The sequence below is a fragment of the Eptatretus burgeri genome, chromosome 11 (assembly GCF_056783735.1).
Source record: "Eptatretus burgeri isolate ZD-2024b chromosome 11, Ebu_testis_v1, whole genome shotgun sequence".
In the NCBI taxonomy this organism is placed as follows: domain Eukaryota; kingdom Metazoa; phylum Chordata; class Myxini; order Myxiniformes; family Myxinidae; genus Eptatretus; species Eptatretus burgeri.
The window spans coordinates 39,488,008-39,509,493 of NC_140971.1; the positions used below are offsets into that span (position 1 = coordinate 39,488,008).

Genomic DNA, 21,486 nt, shown 5'->3' on the forward strand with positions numbered 1-21,486 from the left:
CTGTGGTTTGTGGTGTGCACACATGCGTGAAGGAAGGCGATGTTCGCATGTGCAGCAAAGCAAGATAATATAAAGAAAGAAAGATGGGAAAAGAATGGAAAGAAAAACAACACCGAAAGCCCTCGCAACAATATTATCCCATAAACCCACAACACATCAGGGAAGGGCTATCTAAATGAATCCGAATGAAATAACTGTCTCAGGAACCGCGATATGGTGTGTGCCATTAGCTTATGGCAGTGCTGGTTTCGCAGAACCGCAGCAATATGTGTGTGTACGTGTGAAAATCCTGTATGTATAACCACGATTCGTGTGTGTGTATGCCACCACCACCGGTCGTCCTCTTCATTTGCGAGTCTCGAAGACTGAACGGAGCCTTCCCTGGTCTTGAAGCACCCCTTCCCACCAAGCAAGGAACCACGACTCATGGACCAAGCCATATCCTCATTCATGCTCCTTCACCCTTCCTTCCCACCCCTCACTCTCGTAATGACAACGATATCGATCCACGCGACCTCCTTTGTGACCTCTGGGGGTTCGCTTGATCCCATCTGGGGACACTCACTCTCGTCCAGACATGGCACGCTGCTGCCACCGGTCCTCATCTCCACAGGCAGTCCCACTGAAGCTCGGTCCCATCCATCCTTGGCGGGAGGGAGTCGAAAAAGTACATTTCAGTAGTCAGTCGGCAAAAGGGAGTCGTCCTCAGCGAGAGGGAGTCGACAAAGCGCACTGAGCTGCACGGCCAAGCAACGTCCCAAACGCATGTCAATCGGCGTGATACTGGATGCCACAAACACAGTCCTTGACCTCATCGAAGCTGTTATGTTCAGCGCAGTCTTCAATCCCACCAAATCTCGGCCCCGCTCGTCCTCAGCAGGAAGGAGTCGATAAAGCTCTCCAGGTTGTACGGCCAGGACGCGTCCCAAATGTATGTTGATCAGCATGAGACCGAGCACAACGTGCGGAGTCCTCTGTCTCACAGCTCCCACCTTCGTCACGATGGTTTAGTATGGCACCTTCTTGATGATTTAGTAAATTCTAAATAACTTGATATTGATTGGGTGACTCGGCTTGTATTGTATATTCCAAGGTTTGTCCACAATAATTTCACAGTTTTTCGGTTGAGGCCTTTAAAGTTAAATTTGCCAAACTTTGACAAGATGCTGTGACCTTGACTTTGACCTACAAATAAAAAAATGTAAAAATATATTTCCTCAAAAAAAAAAAAAAATCATAAAAACCCTGTTAAGTGTCTCGTCACCGGTTGTAAAAATTGTGATTCATTTCCTTGCTTTTGTGTACAGAGTTTCCTTTTGCCCTTTTTGTCAGATCGAGTGAACGTAACCATGGGGGGATACAAGCAATTGCACCACTAAACAATGGATTGTCAGTGTCTGGGTTCACGAACGTCTCTGTAATAACAATGATGGAGCACAAACGGATCCAATGGACACTTAAGGCTTGTGTCATATGCTGTAAAATGTGTACTAAAGTAAAAAGAGTACTGCAAATGTATGTGGAATAAACATGTAGAACCCTTCAGTGTTGTCAGCTAATTTGATAAAAGGCAATGTCACACTTTTTACAAGGGGTGACAAGACATTGTGGGCATCTTGTGTATGCAGATCAGCCATGTTGAGTGTTACTAATACCTAACAGATGGCATTGGTGCATGATGGAATTACTCCCCATCATCAGTCATCTGCAACCCTTTTGGCAGTGCATGTAGAACCACAAGACACCATCGTTTTTGATGGGTAAAGTTTGTATAAATTTTAACGAGATATGTCCTGTATTTCCATTGTTATAACCAGATCCACGTGCGGAAGAAAAATTGCAGACAATGCATCTTTCCCAAAACGTTAACAGAGCACAGCACCATCTCGGCATAACCCCGCCAAGAACCAGGTGAAACGCTAAAAAAAATTCCCAATGCCAGGTGTCTTCGAGGACAACAAATGAACACATTTCTCCACCTCTGACAAAACGTTGATCTCTACTATGCAATGAATTTTGGCCAAATGAACTTCAAATTTTATATTTACTATCACATACAGAGAGAGCACCAGGCAACTACTCACCACTAATTAACATTGTTGTCACAGTTGACCCAGGACCAAGGTCCTTTAAAGCCTCCATGCCCCAGCTCATGACCCAGATGAAACTTCTTTCCCTGTTATGTCATTTTCCCTCCATCTGCTTAATTTCTTGGGAACTGGAAATTTGGAAGGAGGAGGGATTGGGATGGGGGGTTATGAGGGTATAAAAAAATCATGTTTTTGGATTGGGGATTATCTGAGATGGTGGTGAACAGCCGTCTTGAAGACTTGCAGGGAAGAATGAGATTGAAGAGAATGTGGAAGTTGGTTTCACAGGTGGGGAAAAAAGGAAGAACAAATGAGTGGAGGTGAGCAGTGATCCTGGATTTGGGTAGTTTCACCAACAGAGGTGTGATGGTGGACCGTATGTGGCCTGCAGAGACCGGGGAGGGGTGAGAACAAAGCACAGAAAGAGCAGAGGGTGCAAGACCAGAAATGAGGCGGGAGAAGACAGGGGAACCACCGACCTGTCTGTGATGGCATAGTGATCGACCCATAAATTCAGCTTCATCGTGAGAGATTCCAATAATCTTGAAGGCTTTGGTTTACTCAATGCCAAGCTGAGCAAGGTGTGAGACAGCGTTGCCAGCCCAGATGGGGGAGCAGCACTCTATCAAGCTGCAGATGAAAGCCTTGTAGGTGGATAAGGAGTCCAGGTGTGTAAAAGGAATGACTGTACGACAGAGTTATATCGGCGTACGATGGAGGATTCCCAGTCAGCCACTGGCTTTGGGGGGAAATTTTGAAATGTGGTTTACCTAAGAAAGATCATGGCTGATAGTGAGACCCAGGAGTTTGAATGACTGAACTTCCTCAAGAGGGTTTGCCAGACGGTCCTTTCGGAGAGAGAGATAGTGAGAGTGTGAGAATTGTCAGGAATGAAGATGTATTCCAAGTGTTTGACCAGCTTGTGATTTTGTCAAGGAGTGAAGAGAGGGAAGAGGCAAAAGCCTGGGTTTCATTTCCACGGCTGCTCAAGCTTGCCAACCCTCATTTGTCCAGCATGATGAGAATACTCAACATTCCTTAACACAAGTAGAGGGAGGCCACAGGGTTCCCACCCCACTTTCACTCACACCGGTAATCATATTAGTCAGGTGGTTTAGTTAAATGATTGTTACATGCTGGACAAAAGCACCATAATTTTCACACAAGCACGACTGCATGGGGTCACATATTCAGAAAATTATAGCTGCACTCGACATTAATGGTTGTCTGATTGTTCAAATTCTCTTCAGACATGTCAAAATTATGTACTAGTTGACTGGTGGAAAAATCAATATCTATGTTAAACACAGGTCATGCATATTGTTGCGGGCCGGGGGTCGGGTGAGAGGGCCACTAGGGGGTGAGCTATCTCAGCTCCCACCAGACTCCCCGGAATTGTAGGCCGTCGCACACGGATAATTCCATGACGCGGTGGGTCACTAACAGACTGTGAATGCCAATAACTCAACCGCGTGACCTAGGGCCCTCCCGTCTATGGGTTAATCATGTTACCTAATTAATCACGTGATTTAATTACCGGAGAACACGCCCTCGGTACGCCTTGTCCGAACCGGATCACTTTACTGGATCGGATGCAGCCGAGCGACACTGCCAAGGATGTTCCGGCTAAAAGGAACGGATCGTTGGGAATAAAGTCCCGGCTAAGCTTGGATTCGGACCATGCTGGATCAAAGGAACAACAGACAAAAACGAGCTGGGAACATTTCTAATAATAATTTATTTACAAGCAGGCGAGGAAAGTTATGTAGTACAGTGAATATTTTTATTGGTGTGTGTAATGCAGGGATAGAAAGAAGCATGAGGTGCGACAATAATACAAGCAACTTACAAAAGCAGACAGAGCAGACTTAACCCGAAATAATAATAATCTTCTGCAATCTTAACTTATGAGGACAGGCACCAGGACACACACACACACACACACACACACACACACACCAATGAAGAGGAGTTAATGAAGAGAAAAAGGAGGAGGAGATGAAGCTAACGGTCTCTGGATACCTTACACAATTGCCTGATCGCACCACCAATACGTTTTGGGGGGATGCTCCGCTGGGCGATACCTCCCTGACAGCTGGTGTGCTGTTTGCTTTGTGGCACTTCGTGCAGCTAGCTTTGGTCAAGAGAACGAGATGCGACTGTCGGGCGTGAAAGGAGGGAATTGGGTGGAGAAGGCGAAGTCGAGAGCGAGTGGGCGGAGTGGTAGATGGGACCAGGTGGGTGAGTGGAGTCAGCGACGTGTGGGCGGAGAAGTAGAGGCGGAGTCGCAGGTGATGACGACAGAAGGGCAGGTAAAGAAGGCGGAGTTATCGATCCCAAGCCGGGCAGAACGAGCCGACAGGAATGAAGAAAGGACGATGGGCAGAAACGATGCTTGAACGACCCAGGAACACCAAGCAGGAATGACGATGACTCTTCTTCCACCACCCCACGACCCATCCTTTTATAGATCCAGTGGTGCGGGGCGGGAGCGATGACCCGAAGCGATGTCGTCACCCAAATCGCGCGCTCTGGTTGGCCCCGGCCCCCGTGCGGCCTGGCAGGTCCACCAGATTCTGCTCTTGTGTGCGTGGAGCCAACTCCGATCTGTGTCAGGAATTGAGGAGAACGATTGGATATAATAAATTAGATGGGGTTATGGAGGAAAAAGAGGATGCCGATATAACTAAATCCAGAAATGGGTTGGAAAGAACACGCCACCCGAAAGAACACGCCAACGAACGACCGGGATCCTTAATTGTCCGTTCTCTTATCTGGGTACTCAAGACACACTACGAGAGATAGCCATTAGAGGTGACAGGACGGAACTTCCCTTGCTGTATCTGATGGGATGTGACTGGCTTCTTCTTCTTCAACACCCTGCATCTGTTACTGCTGTTTCTGACAGGACACAGCAGGAACAGATGCAGGGTGTTGAGGAAGCCAGTCATGCCCTTCACAGAATTGCCCGCTCTACGTGCAGCCCGGTGTGAGAGACGAGAGGGGACGTGTGGCTGGCTGGGGCATGGCAGATTGAGCAGATTTGCACAGCCTCTTCTCAGGTCTGTCCCAGGCTTGTGTTATCCTCACCACCCCCCCCCCCACCTACTGCGTGCACTTTTATGATCTCTAGCCCCCACCTCACGCTGTGACATACCACACCACTCCCCTCTCACTCACCATTGGCCTGAAGGTCTGTTTGATGGATGGAGGTTTGCCTATTTCTCACTTGTCATTCAGACACTCCTCCCCCTTTCCTCAGACATGACCAGCAAGTGCTTTCCAGTCCAAACTTCAGGCTGATGGCCTACCCAGACACTAAAAACTGACATTTAAACAGATTCCCAAATGTATAACATAAAATAAAAGGCCCACAGAGCAGGTGGTTCTTAGACATATTGGCAGGAGAGGGTGGGCGTCTTTTATCGAGACATATAAGCGACGTCTATCTAATATCACGATTAATTACCTCACGCTTACTCAAATACATTTACGATGGAGTTAACCACTAAATCAAGCAACGTTAACCCCGAGGAGTCATTCCCACAACAATGTAATTCAATTCAGCCTCCATCTTGCTCATCCCAACTGCCTCAACCGGCATTCCTGCTTGCATGCAGTGATCTCTCACAACTCAAAAAAGGAACAGGTTTAATTAAAATTACAAAAATGATCATTTGGATTGAAAATCTCTCAAACTGATACCAATTTTTCACACATGGGTTAAAATACCGGTCCTATCAATTTAAATACGAGTTAACGTTCCACTACTCACAGTAATTTGGAGGAAAAGGGACAGAATGTTGGTTCAAATCCCTTTCCTGACACCAGTTTATCAATTACCTAGCTCGAAGGACCAGGACAGCTGCTACTCTGTTGAAAGAATAACTGAGCAGCAATTGCAATCCCAATTTGTAAATTCAATGGAGAAAAATAATTAACCCCGCGTACTTAATTGACTTGACAATTCTTGCGAGGTTACTGTCCCCCCCCTCCCTCCTTATTTCATATCTATTCATTCCCTTGCATGGCATGCCCTAATATGGCCCCAAAGAAAAAAAACAAAGAATTTGAAGTTTGACCAGAACCGGAAATGGAAGCGAATGTTCAGGTGTAGCCAATGAGATCGTTTGACATGGACCTTTATACCAGCCCACACATATCCTGCTGCAGAAATACCTCTGCTCCAAGCAATTCCCACACCATGGCAGTGAAAAAGTGTGCACATTCTGTGCCTACACAACTCCAGTTCACATTAGATTTTCACTCTCAACACTTTCATTTGGTTTGTGGGGAAATCAATAGGACGGATAAAAACAAAACAAAATATAACATTCAATTGAAATTAAGTTGTTCCTCAATCATCAACTGACTTTTTTGGACAGACAGACAAGGTGAACCAATTGCTTAACCCCACTTTTCGCTTTGCTTGATTGGAGTAACAATACGTAAGCCATCTTTAAACGAAAGAGCATTCCTACTTTCCACACTTAATATGGAGTACAGTACATTCTTCCTAATGCTGTAACCCCGAGACCACACACCTTACAGTGCACAACAGCACTCAATACAACCTTTGTGAAAAATATTTTAGTGCAATGACATGCAGAAATGTTTTAATATGGCAATTCGTTCTGATCTCATTTTTATCACAAAAAAACTGGGCTTTTATGCTCATTCTAGTGGAGAGTGTTCATTCATTTTATTGACACAGCACTAAGTTCTTTTTTATGAGCTTTTAGAATGGTGTAACGTAAGCCAGTTGCTACATTAAGGTATGGAAATAATATTTTTTCCTCACCTATTCCACTCCCGAAGGGACGTAAGAGGGCATTGTAATGTATGTGTTGTTATCTCCATGTACGGGTTTAAGAAGGTGGAACGGAGTCCTTCAAAGTCTCGAAGTATCTCCCTCTGTTTTAGTAAAGGGGGGGGGGGTCACGATTCATGGACCAAGGTGTGAAGCTATGTTGTTCTCGAAGTTTTGTTCCAAGGACTCTTTTGAAGATCGTCACTGAGCCCCAGAAAGCTTTCAATTGCAGTTCGTTTGCATTAAAATTCCCAGGGATGGTTTTTATTATATCTGTAAGGTCCTTCTTCATCATTTATATTGCTCCAGTTATCACTGCACACTGGCACAATTTTGGCGCTCCACTTGTCCGATTGACTAAGTCCGTCCTTCCATTTTCTAAAAGCCATTCGTGTCGTGTCTCTGGTCTTGGGCATTTATGATTCGTTCTCCATTCCAGTTGAGATGACCTCTTCTTAGCCATTCCAATGGGCCTTCTAATCTGTCCAACTCTTCTTTTTTTCTTTAATATCTCCCTGCTCTTTTGTTGTTCTCATAGCTACAGTGTATATCTGTTGATATTTCGCTTTGTATTTTTATTTTGCCTTTTTTGTAATAATTGTGGCTGTATTCGTTGTTTCAGTTTCATCTGTGACATCTTACATTTGCACCTGTCTTTGTAATTTTTTTGCGAAGTGGGTTAGGGATACCTTTCCTGGATTGCCGTCTTCATATTTGCGTACAAATTGGATTGTCTCGTCTGTTGAACTTTTTACATACTCAGCCAATCTTACAATTGTCATTCTGGGCACATGGTTGAGTTCCATCAGGCCAGCTACCACCTCCTCACCTTGGCAGGTACTCTCAGTGCACGTTTTACAAAAGGACTTGCCTTTTGGGTGTTAACAAACAGCTATTATAAGGGGTGGGGGGTATCTACACTATGCAATCACATGATCCATACTATTTTTAACACGATTTATAGATCCCCCTCCCCCCTCCCTTCCACGTATATGTAAAGAAAATTGAAATGCATTTACAATATATTTGCACGTATTTCCAACTTTTGAAAAAATGAAATTAACTCTTTATTGCTCAATGAAAACAAACAAGCATTACATATTCTCACTTTAACAGCTGGTTGCTTGGTCGAGTGGTTAAAACCTTTGGTTCGTCTCGCTGTTTGGGTTTGATCCCCATGGCTGCTCATTCTCACTTGGCAACTTGGCAAATGTGTCAAAACCCTTCAGCATGAGTTAAGAGAAGCCTTCTTCCTGCAGTAGGTTGAAATAGGCTGGTGTGGAGGTTTGAGATGTTTAAAAACTTCATTTTCATTGGATTTTTTTTCATTTGAAGAAAAAGGATGTTTTGCAACATCCATCATCCATCTATGCCTGGTGTTGGCTTAATGGTTAGGGTGGTGGGCTTAGGATCCGAGTATCCTGAGTTCAAATCCCACTCGGCTGTTGAATTAATACCAGGTGGGGTTGACTCTGCCTGTCATCCTTCCGAGGTCGGCAAAATGAGTGCCAGCATGCTGGTATCCTGTGTCGGAGTGGCGACCTGTCCAGGATTGTACCCAATAGCCAAGGAGACTGCTTTGGCAGCACCAACGCTCTGCACAGAGTATGGTCCCAGTGGATGGATCATCCATCTAATGTTATTGGTCAGGTATTTCCTTTTCTTTCACAAAGCATTATTTCAGAAAACTTATCACAAATATTTAATAAGCAGTTTTTAATAGGCTTTTTAAACCTTACCTCCACCAGCAAGTTCTAAACTAGTCCAGGCTGGATTTATGAGTAGTTCAAACGAGAAGCAAACTCCTATGTTATGCATTAACAATAGCATGAAACAATATGATCCAGTAGGGATGGACGGGAGTCATTCGGGTTAGTTTGGAATAAGCAATTGTGTGATTCTGGTGAGTTGAAATACTACAAATCCGGCCTGAAGTAGCTTCATCGAGATGGAATTACATAGTATTATCAATTATCAATAAAAGGTATTTGATAAGATTGTACAAACATAAAAGGAAGATAATTTAAAATCGCAAATGCTTAATACATCCCTGTCACTCAGCAAATCCCAAAACCGAATCACGAAAAAACAAAGGTGAATAAATACATGGTCGGGTGAGGATATATTGTTCATGTAATCTGACAAAATAGCTGAGAGGCATGCTCACTCACCTCTGAATTGTTTAGCCTGGGTACGAGCAATGAACTACTACCTTGGCGTTTCGCTATAAACTGCAGACATGGTGATACAATGTGTGCCACTAAGGTTAATGTGCGCTGGTCCTCGGATTGCATTAGCTGGGTGTTAATGTCTATCCGCCGTGGGTGTCATGTCTGATAAACTAGGTGTCACATCTATAGTACTAGTTGGTGGACGTCAAAGACCACACAGTGGCTTTCTTGAAGAGTAGGCTAGTTATCGCTGGCACAATGAACAAATTACAAATTCCTGCTTGGACTACAGGTCGTAAGTGGCCAGGTCTTCTTGCCAAATTATGCACAATCTCAGTCAAAAAGAATATTTATTGAAATGAATAATGCATAAAACACATTCATGAAAGTTCACTGTGCAGTTTATTAAATATCTGTTTTTGGAAAAAAAAAATGAAAACAATTTGCAAATGCCACAAAATATAGTCAAAAAAAAAGGATTTAACAAGAAGGGCACTCGGTGGAGCGCATACCTCAGCCACGTAATGCCTGATCCACGAGAACACATCGGGCCCAATACATTTTTGAAATATCATGCGATACAGCACTATATCATTTTTGGCCCAATCTCTCAATGGTGAAGAATGACTTTGAAAATTAAATAAATCTCGTATCCAGATCCAGATTCGGATCTTCACCAAAATCGAATCAATTTGTCCTTGCCACACACATAATCTGTTCACCAAGTTTCGTCCAAATCCATCCATAACATTTTGAGATATTGTGCTTTACATCGGTTTAGCCCTATCTCTCAATGGTGATGAATCACTGAAATTTTTTTTATCAGATCCGGATCCAGATCTTCGCCAAAATTGAATCAATTCTTCCATGTCACACACCCGGCATGACCACTGAGTTTCAGCCAAATCCGTTCACAACTTTGTGAGATCGTGCTGTATATCAGTTTCGCCCTATCTCTCAATGGTAAAGAATCACTTAAAAAATTACAGGAGTCGGATCCGGATCCGGATCTTCACCAAAATATAATCAGTTCGTCCTTGTCACACACCCAACCTGTCCACAAAATTTCATCTGGATCCGTCCACAACTTTTTGAGATATCCTGCACACAAACAAACAGACAAATAAACAAGCAGTCATAGACTGGTACTTACGAAATCGTCAACTTGACCTCTGACCTTGTATAATAAAAGCTGTCTCTAGAGAAGGTAGCGACGCAAACCAGAAGTTTCTATGATCATTCTGTACCAAACCATCAAAAATCGAATGTTTGACCTCACTGTGACCTTGACCTTTGACCGATTTTGACCAAAATCTAATCAACAATAGCCATCACCCTCGTGAATCACGTGGTGTAATTTGACATTGGTAGATTCTTCCGTTCTCGAGTTATCGTGCCTACAAACAAACACACACTCACAAACAAACAAGCAGTCATAGACTGGTACTTACGAAATCGTCAACTTGACCTCTGACCTTGTCTAATAAAAGCTGTCTCTTGAGAAGGCAGCGACGCAAAGCAGAAGTTTCTACAATGATTCTGTACCAAACCATAAAAAATCGTAACGTGGACTGAAGCAAAAATCTCCATTTCTCCACGCTATTATTTAATATTATTTTATCAAAGTCACAAAACCGTAATATTCGGCCATCCACCAACAATCTTTACATAATCCGACGGCTTAGCGAGTCAGGCATGCCTTTATTGGGATAACCTTTATTGGGATAAAAAATGACTTTTAAACACCATCTTTATCGAAAACGCCGTCAGCGCGCACACGCAAAACCTTTACGTGACTCAACGACACGTCTGCTCGAGCGCGCTGCACCACGTGATGAGCCGTGACGCGGTGAGTGAAATATTTTTTATACAATCTTAAAACGTCTCCAAAACATCCGATTTTTACCAGAATTTCGACAACCGAGTGTTAAGCGTCCTAAGCGATCACAAAAACCGAAGACAAAATTAAAATTGAAGTTAAAACGAACTCGTAACGTCGACCGAAGCAAAAATACTCCATTTCTCCACATGAATTTACGGAATTATGTTTGACCTCACTGTGACCTTGACCTTTGACCAAAATCTAATCAGCGCTAGCCATCAGCCTCCTGAATCACGGGGTGTAATTTGACATTGGTAGCTTCTTCCGTTCTCGAGTTATCGTGCCTCCAAACAAACACACACACACACACACACACACACACACACACACACACACACACACACACACACACACACACACACACACACACACACACACACACACACACACACACACACACACACACACAAACAGATGACGGAAGTCATCAATTTACTTACGAAATCTTTAGATTTCATAAGTAATAAGAAAAAGACGTTGTGCAGAGCATGATACTTGCAAAATCCACCCCTCTCTCCAAAGGCTGCCATGTATTCATCAAATTGTCCATTTCATTAAGATTAAAATTCACAATATTAATCAAAGTTCAGGTCAATCGGATGAAAATTGATTATTATTCCCACACTTTCGAAGAAAAGCAGGAATATTGTGATTGTCTCTGCTGTCCGTCCGTCCGTCTGTCTTACCCTGTAACTCCTCCTACACCGTTTGAAATAGGAACTCCAAACTTTGGGACATAATAGATATATGTATTGGGAAGTGCACAACACTTTCGGATTTTTGATATGACCCCTTGGGGCCGGGCCAGAGGGGTTGGGGTCATGGGGGTTGATAAAAAAAAAATTGTCTTATAGCTTTTTAAATCAAACATATACATGAGTTATACATTTAACAACATTTTTTTTTAAACATATGATGATCAGAGGGTGCTTGGGGGGTAGGGGTGCTAAGCGGATAGGGGATCAAAATAGCTCCTCCTACACCGTTTGAGATAGGAACTTGAAACTTTGGGACATAGTAGATATATGTATGGGGAAGTGCACAACACTGTCAGATTTTTGATATGACCCCAAGGGGCCGGGCCAGAGGGGGTGGGGTCATGGGGGCTGTTGAAAAAAAAAACTAGCATTAATGGGACAAAGCAGTGCGCGCGGGAGTATGCGATGGTGTGTCATCGACAACGTAGTTCTAGTTTTTCAGATTGAAATTGATTATTTTAGAAGTTTGACCTTGAGTTGACCTTTGACCTTTTGACCTCAAAATAGTTGGTTTCCAAATTCAGCAATGTACTGTGCAATTGCTGTTTAATTTTCAGGTTAATCAAATGAAAATTGACGATTTTTCAGATGAAATTTGATCTTGATTTGACCTTTGACCTTTGACCTTAAAAATAGTTGCGTTCCCAATTCAGAGATGGACTTTTCAAATCCTGTTCAACTTTCAAGTTAATAAAATGTAAATTGATGATTTTTCATTTGAAAATTGATTTTAGAAGTTTGACCTTGAGTTGACCTTTGACCTTTTGACCTAAAATAGTTGGTTTTCCAATTCAGTGATGTAATATGCAAATCTTGTTCAAATTTCAAGTTAATCGGAGGAAAAATGACAATTTCAGAAATTTGACCTCAAGATGACCTTTGACCTCAAAATTAATCGGCTTCTCAGTTGAGACTACCTCTGCAGCTTGGTAAAGTTTCATGACGATCGGTTTAGAATTGTTACCTGTAGGCGACAAACAGGGGTGAAACTACAACGGCACTCGGTAAAGTCCATACCTCAGCCAAGCTGAACAGTTTCCATTTCGTGTCCCACTGATCAGCTGGATAGGCATCTGGACATGGACCAAAATCGAATCGGCTTGTTTTTGTCACCAAAGCCAACTCATACACCTACTTTTTTCATAACTTGTCCACAACTTTTTGAAATCTTTTGCTATACTGTATATTGTTATCCCAAAAAGTTATGGACGGATTCGGCCGAAACTTGGTGGACAGGTTAGGTGTGTGACAAGGATGAATCAATTCGATTTTGTTTAAGAGCCTCATCCAGATACTAGAAAAATTTTTTTTTAATTCTCAAAGTAATTCTTCACAATTGAGAGATAGGGCCAAAATGATATTAAAACAATACTGAAAGAACACTCTAAAATCCTTTTGCAACATGATCATGTGGAAGTGTTTTGATTACTTCTTTAGTAAGGTGACTGACATACAAAGGAAAAATCCTCTAACAGCATAATGAGAAGACTGGAAAAAGAACATGACAAAAATACCAGAGCATTACCAACAAAAATCTGAAAATGGATCAGAAAAAAGAAAAGCAATATCTGACAATGGACTGAAAAAGGAAAAGAAAAATATATATATGGACTGCAGAAGAGAAAAAGCTCGAGACAGAATTCGATAAAAGGAAAATAAACGACAGCAGGACTAATATATATATATATATATATATATATATATATATATATATATATATATATATATATATATATATATATATATATATATATATACATTGAAAAAGGAAAACAAAGTAGAATAAGAAAAACACCGCATTTAAGGCATGGAGAGAGAACCTTGTCGGTTAAAGAATCACATGCTCCTGTGGTCCTGGCTTCCTGCCTGTTGAGAAGTCTGTAAGAAGTCTCTTATCAGCGACACCAGCAAGAGCCGGAAGAGGACTGGGGGAGCCTAACCAGTGATCTGAAAGAGCACAGTAACGGTGTATACTCCATGCAAGTTGTGCTAAGAAATCCTAGAGGGGTAACAAAGTGGTTCACAGGTAGTGTCATGCTGACATTCAGAAACATTGCATACACTTATGCCAAGTGTACCCAAAAGGCATGACTTGCAAGAGTGAATGGAGCAGGGGCAAGTGCTGTGATTGGGCCAGTGGTATGAGAAGTCACAAAGGGGAAGTGTGCCATCCTTGAAAGTTTATTTGTGTAAAAATCAAGGCACTAAATACGTTCCTTGATAAATAATATTTCAATGCAAGGCAAACAATTGAAAATCAGGGCTTAGGAAAATTAAGTACGTGATTTCAAACCGAGACACGTCTTGCCCAAACATTATTGTTATTCTATGGCTCTTCACATCCTACCTTTACAAGGCAGCACAGTGAGTAAACAAACACACCAATCCTCTAATGCTAAACATGCCCAACAAGCATAAAGTGTCAAGAAAACCCAATTAAAGATATCCAAACAAAACATTTACAGACAAAACAAGTTTGAGACATCACAACATTATGGATGCAGAAATGGTAAAATTCCACCCCAAGCAAATATCCTGTCGAGATTGCCTTCCATTTTAATGATCTGCTTTACATTTTCTTTTCCTCCATGTTTCTCCCCAATCTTCCTTCCTTCCCTTACTTCTCTCAGTTTACCCTTGCTCCTTTTCCCCAAAGCTTAATGTATACACACAGTATGTAGAATGGCCCCATTCGCTTGATTTACTCGCATTATTTCAAAAAAAAAATATCAATGGCAGGTAAATGTGATGAAAAATCATGAACATTTTTGGCCGCAGGATAGCCGAGACTCGCATCCAAGCTGCCTAGCCTGGGTTCGAATTCTGACCCAACAATGAACTGTCATCCCGATGTTTCATCAATGTGTGTGCTGTCCCTCGGATGGACATTAAACAGGAGTCTTATCTGCCAGCATTCATTGGCAGAGGTAAAAGATTCCCACAGTGTCCTTCGTGAAGAGGAGGTGAACTATTGCTGACACCATGAAGAAATTCCAAATTTCTGCTCTAACCAGCAGGGGGCACTGCATCAGCTGCACAGCCACACCCTCAGCCAATGATGCTACTAGACCGGGAGCCTGGGGCCCTGAGCTCAAACGAACGAGGTACTAATATCTAAGCACGGGGCATGAATGGAGAATCAAAAGACATATAGAAAGTTATTTCTGCCAGGTTCCACCCTCTGCGTAAGGACCCTGGTGACCCTCCAAAGGGGTCCTTAAAATTGGCTAGATCAAACATTGGAAGTACCAGTTGGTATCACTTCCATATGATGCATATGACCAACCTTACAACAAAACCACATGCCACAGACATGCCTACTACTGTAAAAGGACCCCCCAGAAGCCCCAACAAGGGCCCCCCAAAAAGGGACCTGCTCAAACATCGGAGGTACTAGATAAAACCAGTTTTAAAATCATATATACATCCCACAGAGTGTAAAATGTCCATTACCAGACAAATTGTCTGCTGCATTGGCCCTACCAGAACCCCAAAAAGTAAGCCATTGAGACCTTTGATACAACTGGTCAAGCTAAAACATTGGAGGTACTAGATAAAACCAGGTTTAAATTCATATATACATCCCACAGAGTGTAAAATGTCCATTACCAGACAAATTGTCTGCTGCATTGGCCCTACCAGAACCCCCAAATGAGCTCTAAAAAGGGCAAAACATTACAGTAGACCAAAAATACACAATTGGCATAATTTTGCACATTATGCTGGCACACCATTACCATAGGAAACATTTATGTTTAACAATTTCACAAAAGAACTACAAAATACTAATAAGCCTACTGGTATCTCACTATGAACCAGTAAACTCGGAAAAACTCCAGGCTCATATTGTACTGAAACACTCGGAAATATACGAAGACATAAATAGTTCTAATGTTTCCTAACTTCTCCGAACATTCTTTTCCGAGTTTGGAGATGTTATATTAGGAGAGGTCAGGGAACATTAGAACTGTAATTACTTCCAAAGATTTCAGTGTTTGGAGACGTTAGGAGAAGTTAGGAAACATGAGAACTATTTACGTCTTCGTATATTTCCAAGTGTTTCAGTACAATATGAGCGTGTAGTTTTCCCGAGTTTTCTGGTTCATAGTGAGATACCAGTAGGCTTATTAATATTTTGTAGTTCTTTTGTTAAATTGTTAAACATAAATGTTTCCTATGGTAATGGTGTGCCGGCATAATGTGCAAAATTATGCCAATTGTGTATTTTTGGTCTACTGTAATGTTTTGCCCTTTTTAGAGCTCACTTTTGGGGGTTCTGGTAGGGCCAATGCAGCAGACAATTTGTCTGGTAATGGACATTTTACACTCTGTGGGATGTATATATGATTTTAAAACTGGTTTTATCTAGTACCTCCAATGTTTGAGCAGGCCCCTTTTTGGGGGGCCCTTTGTTGGGGCTTCTGGGGGGCCTTTTGCAGTAGTAGGCATGTCTGTCACGTGGTTTTGTGGTAAGGTTGGTCATATGCATCATATGGAAGTGATACCAACTGGTACTTCCAATGTTTGATCAAGCCAATTTTAAGGACCCCTTTGGAGGGTCACCAGGGTCCTTACGCAGAGGGTGGTAACCAGCAGAAATAACTTTCTATATGTCTTTTGATACTCCATTCATGCTCCTGTGCTCAGATATTAGTACCTCGTTCGTTTGAGCTCAGGGCCCCGGACTCCCGGTCTATACCCACAGCCTTGCACTGCTTACAAATGAAGAATAATCAACATTTTTATTCACATTTACTTTGACACAAGCTATTTGAAGCCTCCATTATGAACAAACAATAATCATTAAAAAATGTACCAATTTACCACATGTGTGCTACTAAAGAAAAAGATCACTTGGCACATGTTTTAGTAGCAGCACATGTGTGCTACTAGCACCACATGTGTGCTACTAAAGAAAAAGATCACTTGGCCATATTCAGTAAAAGTCCAGTAAAAGCATTATTTAATAACAATATAAAATTGGTTCATCCACATATACAAGTTCCCTTACAAGAAACTTCAAGGTAAAAGGCCATGAGGCCTGTGAACCTGACACAGTGATTGCCAATTATGGTTGATTGTCCATGCTCTATCCTTTATGCTGAGTGTGAAGTAAGGAAGCAGCACGTACCATTTTTAGTCTTTGGTACGACTCGGCTGGGGTTTGAACTGCCAACTTTCAAGACTCGGTGAGGACGTTCTAACCATCACACCACCAAGTCTGGTGTGACTCGGTGGCACAATGGTTAGACTGTTGGAGCATCCGCCACCAAATTCATTTCAATCGTAAAAATTGTGGCCCAATCGTAACATCACTGAAATTTTGAGGGGGTTTAAATGTGTACTTTGTAGTTCTGGTCCACACTTCTCTTGTGAAATACAATGCTCAGCTGATTAAGTGGGTAATTAATTTTGATATTTATTTTATTTGATTTACAAAATTATTACCCCACGCACACAAAGCGAAAAGTGGGGTTAAGCAATTGGTTCACTTTGTATGTCTGTCTGTCTAGAACTTAATTTCAATTGAATGTTATATTTTGAACACGAAATGGAACATGAATCGGAAAACAAACCTGCAATTTATCAGCACTTTGGCTCTGAATTTGGCAAATTGAACGGAATCTCATCCCGATCGCGCATGCACATAGAGGAGTGAGATAATATTTTTACTCTGTTTATTGACCTGGCAGTCAAACAAAATTGAAAATCACTCCAAATAGGAAACACTGTTTTTATGGACGTCATAAAGGACACAAAAAACAGGTATGAAGAACTAATGTAACGTGTTAAGGTGATGTAAAAGACAATGAATCAATGGCGGTAAACTTCTGAAAAAAATTTTTTTTTCTACAACCTTTAAAATATTTATTTCATTTCAATTGAGTTATATCCTTGAACACTGAAGAACACAAATCGCCATCTTGGCACTTTCAAAAATCTACCATTTAGCAGTACTTGGACAAAATAATACAGCATTTTACGTCATCACGACTAATCAAATTTGCGGCTTACAGAACCCACCCATGTCATTTTTTCTTAATACTGCGCAGGGTAAGGTGTTCCATGAACTTATTATTATTTTTTCGAAGAATTGCAAGTTTTGTATATTCAACGATATACAAAATGCAAATCTTAAAGCACCAATCTTTGCTTTAAATAACAAATAAACTGGAAATCAAGTGAATGAGGTTGGTGCTTTCACAGTATACCTCAAACCCAAATATCCTCAATAATCATTCCACCAGTTCAGCTGAAAGATCTCTTCATGGGCGACCGCCGATGAGGTGGAAACGAGGATCATCCGAAATCCCAAACCGCATGAGGGGATCCTGTTAATATATGAGAAAATGAAAAGGTAAGGCATGTTTAGAAGTTAAAAATTAAAATAAAAATAGAAAAAAAAAGTGAAACAAACGTGAAAAGGCAAAAACACATATACCTCGCCTGCAAGTTTCCAAATTTCCTCCCGAAGTTGGATTATCCGATTCCGTAGAAATTCACAACTGTGGACACAGGTGAGAATGGTATCATTTTCTGAAAATAACAATGATGGGGCGTGCCAATTTCCACAGTTATGTCAAAAGACAAGCATCTGTACCTGGCGGTACGGAGAAGACCGACCCAGGTGTCTCTTTCTTGTGAAGATGGACACAAAAATCTGTACTTCCGTCCACTCTCATCTTTATACACTGCATACAGATATTTATTTGCAACACCAAAAGACCAAAAATTAAAAATCCAACCTTGTGTGAAAAATAAAGCCCTTCCATTTAACAAATTAATTTCAAATGAATTATACGATAATGTTGAATGGAACAAACTGTGACAAGTATCTGAATTGATGCCGGCTTTAAAAGGATTAATACAGTATCAGATCTACCACACTCGTTCCACAACAGGAATAAGTTGTGCTTAGAATGATGGGTCATTCCGTGTCAAATCAACAAATGTTTTGTACTGTGTGCTATAAATAGATTTAATGCACTGGTGTTGTTTAGCTTTATTGATGGGGTTGGTAGGACATGAAGGATTGCTATAAAACTAATGAGATTTGGTACAGTTAGAGTACATGAAAGGAGCTTTCATTTGATACCAAGCACGTATATTTTGAAGGTAGGCCACATGTGATTTTTTTGACCTGAAAAAAATCATGAAATTTCATATTTTTCCCTTTTTGAAAGGGCCTGAAATAAAAAAAAAATAAATGCAGTAGACACCTGGTAATTCATATTTTGGTAGACATTGTAGTATATTTTTTGACACAAAATATTACATGGGTGACACAATAAATGAAAGGTACTTTAACATGGGTCAAAGTTGCCCGTTTCAGTCGTGCTATTTTGATTTTTACCATTTTTGAGGGTGGCTGCAGGCCTCATTTTTTCTGCAATGTACCTGGCTTAATTTTTTCTTTAAAATACCATGAAAGTTGCATTAGGAAAAAAAATTTCATTGCTTTATCTCAAACAGATGCCAAGAAATGGGTTGCTGAAATGGAAGGATAATTAGGGGGTCGTTTTTCTTTAACCAACCTTGACACGCTCTAGGGGTCATATCTCAAAAACTCCTTGGAATACAGAACTAATATTTGACATTTTTTCTGTTCAATGTTTGTCCAACCCACACAAAAAAATCATGAAAATCTGAGATGGTTGACCTGGAACTTTTGTGAAAATTTGTTGATTTGACACAGAATGACCCTGATGTGATGCAGCTCAATACATTTTTCAATCATGGTTGTCCAGCTTGCCAAGGTATCAGTGCAAATTGAATTTATTCCACGAGTGAAGAACCTGTCCTTACGGAATGGGTTCTACAATGGCCACAATCATTCTCTCCTAATGGGGTTGGGTGAAGAAGGTTTTTGATCCATTTCTTTCACAAACCAGCTGCCCAGGTCTCATTGAAGGTGGCAGGAATTTGTAATTTGTTTAGGTAACCACTTATAACTTTCCTACTCTTCACGAAAGATACTGTGGTCACAAACTAATGCTAGCAAACAGGTCCCCGGCTTAATGTCCATCCGAAGGACGGCACACTGTCCTGTGATGCAACACCCTGCCTGGAAAGAACCAATCAAACCATTTACAGTCTGGTCGAGAATCAAACGGAGACGAGACTAAACTCAAAGTGTGTGCTAAATGCGCCATCCAGAATCGGTGGGAAAAGTGATGTTTTTTTTTTTTTTAAACCCTTAATTATTATTATTTTTTATTTGAGAGTTTACAGAAAATTACAGTCCAAACTAAAGGTACTCAGAAAATACCATTTCCCATTAGCTTTTGAGGTCAGCAACTAATAGAGCATGCAGCATTGGCCATGGTTGATGTTCAATCAAAATAATTGCTCTAAGCAGCCATGGAGATGAAAACAACAGTAAGGGTAATGCAAAAAGGCTTTACTGACTTTAGCACCAAAAAATAAAGGTACTCAGGTGATGTTTAAACTCTAGTGAGGTCGCTGAAGTTGTATTGTTCTTTCAAAGCCTCACATAATTGCACATCAAATAGAGCACGTGGATTGAATGAGGAACAAAGACAATTAAACCAATGGCTGACAAAGAGATGCATAGAGTAAGGAGCTTGTTATATTGATTCTTAAAGAGTGGCAAGGAAGGAGAAGATTACAACTGATGATTGCTCAGATAGGTAATGGTAAGAAACTGGCTCAAGGCTACACACAATGGTGTCATCGACAAAGTACATATGGCACCCGATACATAAAAAGTGAGCCACAACCTTGTCCAAATCTGATGGAGCCACATACTTTGCGGAAGCATTGACATAGGTGGCCTATTCAGCAGCGCAAAGGCTGCCGATTGAATGCAATAGCAGCAGGCCATATGCAATCAGGCCTAAGTTGCATACAGACCAGCCCAAGCCATTCACCAAGCAGTCAATCCTCCAGTGCGTATTCCATGTTCACTGGACTCTAGAACTACTTGTTTCCCCCTTTTCTTCATTTTGTTCTGTTCCATTCCACTATAAAGCCTGGTGATGGCTTAATGGTTAAAGTGACTGGCTTAAGATCTTAGGGTCTTGAGTTTGAGCCCCTATCTCTGTTGAATGAACACCAGGTGGGGTTGACTCAGTCTGTCATCCTTCTGATATCGGCGAAACGAGTACCAGTGCACTGGTAATAGAGGGCACTGCATCAGCGGCACAGCCGCACCCCCAAAAAAGATGCAACCAGCAGCCATAGGCTGCACACAGTAGCTAGCTATTCCATGAGCTTCGATCCTGCATTAAAAAAAGAAAAGAAAAAGCTAAGCGCATGCACCCTGGCACAGTGAAGAAACTGATGCAGAGCAGGCCTAATCAAGCATCTCGTAAGGTCGGCAACCAAATACTAATACAAACAAACTTCTCCCTCTGGATTCAATTATGTCTCCAATGACGATCTCCCAAGTGACTCAACCTCAACATATGAATCAGCACGATCATACCTAGCTTATGTCGCTTGTCACATGTTGTTTCATCCATGTATTATTTCACTTCAGAGAAGTTCAAATTATAACAAGACATAACTATAATGAATACTCCTAAAATAAACTTGCTAAATGGTTATATGGATGAAAAACAATAATCACACTGCTGCTGCGAAAACAATTCCAAACCACTACAACATCAGATTGTGCAAATCCTGCACCACCCAAACCATGACTCTTCATGTACAGTGCTCTAAACACAGCGTCGGTTCTGCCAAAGCAGTTTCTTGGTTCGGGTTACAATCCTGGATAGGTCGCCATTCTGACACAGAAAACATGAATGCA

General features: G+C 41.5%; 2 protein-coding genes across 4 annotated transcripts in view; both read right to left on the reverse strand.

The window, feature by feature from the left end:
• LOC147016900 (uncharacterized) overlaps positions 1-21,486 on the reverse strand; it is a 394,344-nt gene that overhangs the window by 182,022 nt on the left and 190,836 nt on the right. The window lies entirely within an intron of this gene.
• Positions 13,872-21,486, reverse strand: part of PLEKHJ1 (pleckstrin homology domain containing J1) — a 32,090-nt gene continuing 24,475 nt past the window's right edge. For all 3 annotated transcript variants that reach the window (XM_085846106.1, XM_085846107.1, XM_085846104.1), the window contains exons 5-7: positions 18,313-18,403; positions 18,154-18,217; positions 13,872-18,043 (exon numbers count right to left, since the gene is read on the reverse strand). In XM_085846106.1, the coding sequence (XP_085702232.1) occupies positions 17,978-18,043; positions 18,154-18,217; positions 18,313-18,403 (221 nt within the window). In that variant the 3' untranslated portion in view covers positions 13,872-17,977. The remainder of the gene's footprint in view (positions 18,044-18,153; positions 18,218-18,312; positions 18,404-21,486) is intronic.